We start from the raw sequence: 2,818 nt of genomic DNA, 5'->3' as shown, positions 1-2,818 counted from the left end.
GGGCACTTTCCAGGGGGCAGGAGAAGTAGAGATGCGAGTCGGGAGGTGGGAGCCTGCTGAGAGGCGGTCCTGCTGGACCCTGGGGGGCTGGCGGGGGAGGGGGGGGAGTGCAGGGGTGTGTGTGTGACCGCACTCCTTTGTTCCCGTCACCTCCAGGAAGCCGGAGCGGCGCTCCTTCCGCGCCTACGCTGCCGTGCTCTATATCGACCCCCGCATGAGGATCTTCATCCACGGGCACAAGGTGCAGACCAAGAGGCTCTCGTGCTGCCTGTACAAGCCCAGGTAGGGACCTGCCCGCCCTGCCACGCTTTCCCAGGACGTTTTGGAGAGATGCTAGACGACAGGTTCGGACAGTGTTGACGGTGTTGGGGCCTTTAACTGCCTGTGGTTTACTGTGGGTCCTGAGGGAGGGATGGAGGTGGCCAAGGGCTGTGGAGATTGGCTGGCAAAGCTCATTGAGTGTGAGTGCCCTCTGTGACGTGGAGGGTGCCCTGCCTGGCACAGTGAGCTGTTGGAGCCTCTTGGCTTCAGGGCCGAGGGGCCTGTAGACACTACACAGGAGAAAAGCAAAGACCCTGGCTGATTACTGAGGTTTGTTTATGCCGTGGGATTAATAACAACTGGGGAGCACTGAGTTTGCTCATCAAAGTGCATCCGGAGGCAAGCGGCAAGTCGAGTATGGAACTGAGTCTCTGCTGAAATAAGTGTGGCTCTGGTTCACCATGAGGGGCCAGGACAGTGCAGCTTGGGAGGAAGCAGGAAGTCAGGGCGCTTCCTGAGCTGCTCGGGTGCCACCCTGCCCTCTTAAGCTGCCTTTTCCCCATTCAGGATGTACAAGTACACATCAAGCCGCTTCAAGACCCGGGCAGAGCAGGAAGTGAAGAAAGCTGAGCACGTAGCACGGATTGGTAATGTCCCCCTGTGCGGGAGGGGTTAGGTGGGAGTTGCCTGGGACACAGCTTATCGCCAAAGCAAGATCTAGGGAAAAGCTCCGTCCAACACTCTGGGGCAGCTCCTCCTGCAGCCCTCCCCGTGCTGGTCAGTCCTCTCAGCAGTTTTTCTCCCCACACTCTCTTCTTCATCTACAACAATGTCAGCTGCTGGGCTTGCCCAGAGTGAAGAATCCCACAGTGCCCTCTGGCCCACATATCTATGAAATTGGTGTTTATGACTCCAGGGCAAAAATCTCAAGGTCTGTCCTGATAACAGGGCTGCTGGCTCTTAATGGAGAGTGATTGGCTGAGGACTCATAGCTTCTAGCTTCTGCTGAGGGTTAACTTGGGTTGCCTTGGGCAGTTTTTGACCTGTTTTGATTCACTTGGAATGTTTGAAAAGCATGTTTCAGATGTAAATAGTACCAGTTTCCTTGAGTCGTTGATTTTCCTTTTTGAACTGACTGTGCAGTCCAAGCGGGGCAGTTGCTCACCAGCTCACTTGTTCCTCAGCAGTGTGTACACACACACACACACACACACATCACCACCATCCTTGTCCAGTGGGAACTTCACTGTGGGATCCAAGAGTGATTACTGAGAGTTTGAAGCCTTTGAATTCCTTACCATGGCTTCTTCTGTGTTTCAGCTGAAGATAAGGCCCGGGAGGCGGAGAGCAAAGCGCGGGCATTAGAACTACGCTTGGGTGGAGACCTCACACGGGACTCCAGGGTAAGGCTCAGCCCCGCACAGCTGTTCCCTAGCATTTCTGGCCGTAGGACCCCACAGCTGGCCTTGCTCAGCCCAAGACAGTCAAGAACCCCTTGCCTTCAAGCTGAAAAACGGGATGATGTTTGCATAACCTCTATTGAACACACCGTATGGTAAAATCATTTCAACATCCCAAAACCGCATACGGTATGGACACTGAGTATTCTCAGTTTATGGAAAGAGAAATTGAAATGAAAAACAGCACTTGTCCCAGGTCACACAGCAATATGGGTCTGAGCGGTTCTCTGATCTCCCAGTCTGGCACACACCTCTGTAGACTTGCAGTTGTCAGAAAGCCCGGCGAAGGGAAACACAGCTTTTGAGTTTGTCCCCATTGCCTGTAGAAAATACTAAGCCTCCAGGGGTGGTGGTGCGTCCATGTGATTGGAAGTGGGAAGTTTTAGGTGTCGTCATGCTCCCTGCTGTGGCCGGAGCACCGCCCCTCACCTGGTGCTACGCTTGTTCCCAGGTGATGTTGCGGCAGGTGCAGAACATGGCCATCACCATGCGCAGAGAAGCGGATGTCAAGAAGCGCATCAAGGATGCCAAGCAGCGGTGAGTGCCAGGGCTGGCCTTCGACCTTTTAAAATTAGGGAACTTTTGATTGTTGACAAAGAGCTTGAGGAATCCCTCCCCACCCTGCAAGGTTGCTATTCTGACCCCAAGATTGCTTTGAGAAAACCATCAGTGTTGTAATCTTAATGCTGGTCAGATGTCCACTGTAGGAGAACAGTTTTTTCCTCGTTCAGTTCTTTTTGAGCTAGGAAAAGGCAGGGCAGTGCCAACACCTTGAATTGAACACCAAACCTTTCTCACTGGCACTTGTCTGTCTCTGTCTCTCTCCTCCCTTCTCTTTCCCCCTTCCCCTCCCTCTCTCTTCTTTTTATCTCCCTTTCCTATTCCCTCTCTTCCTTTCCTTTTTTCCCCCCTCTTCACTTAAAGAGTATATAAAATGCTAATTGTATAAAACTTATAATATAGAGGACATTAAAAAAATGTTTTAAACGTGCTTATACTTTTACCACCTGGTGCTATCGGAATAACGCTGTAGATTGAGTTTTGGATTTTTTTCATTTTGAATGGGCATTTGTCCTGGCTCAATAAATTCTTTCTCT

General features: G+C 51.8%; 1 protein-coding gene across 1 annotated transcript in view; it reads left to right on the top strand.

Moving 5' to 3' along the window:
• MORC2 (MORC family CW-type zinc finger 2) overlaps window positions 1-2,818 on the top strand; it is a 43,995-nt gene that overhangs the window by 23,383 nt on the left and 17,794 nt on the right. The window contains exons 9-12 of the mRNA XM_015562837.1: window positions 157-282; window positions 829-908; window positions 1,582-1,664; window positions 2,173-2,259. Of these exons, the coding sequence (XP_015418323.1) occupies window positions 157-282; window positions 829-908; window positions 1,582-1,664; window positions 2,173-2,259 (376 nt within the window). The remainder of the gene's footprint in view (window positions 1-156; window positions 283-828; window positions 909-1,581; window positions 1,665-2,172; window positions 2,260-2,818) is intronic.

The sequence above is a fragment of the Myotis davidii genome, unplaced genomic scaffold, assembly GCF_000327345.1.
Source record: "Myotis davidii unplaced genomic scaffold, ASM32734v1 scaffold478, whole genome shotgun sequence".
Classification (NCBI taxonomy): Eukaryota; Metazoa; Chordata; class Mammalia; order Chiroptera; family Vespertilionidae; genus Myotis; species Myotis davidii.
Note: the sequence above shows the minus strand (reverse complement) of the source record. Positions and strands in the feature narration are given on the sequence as shown.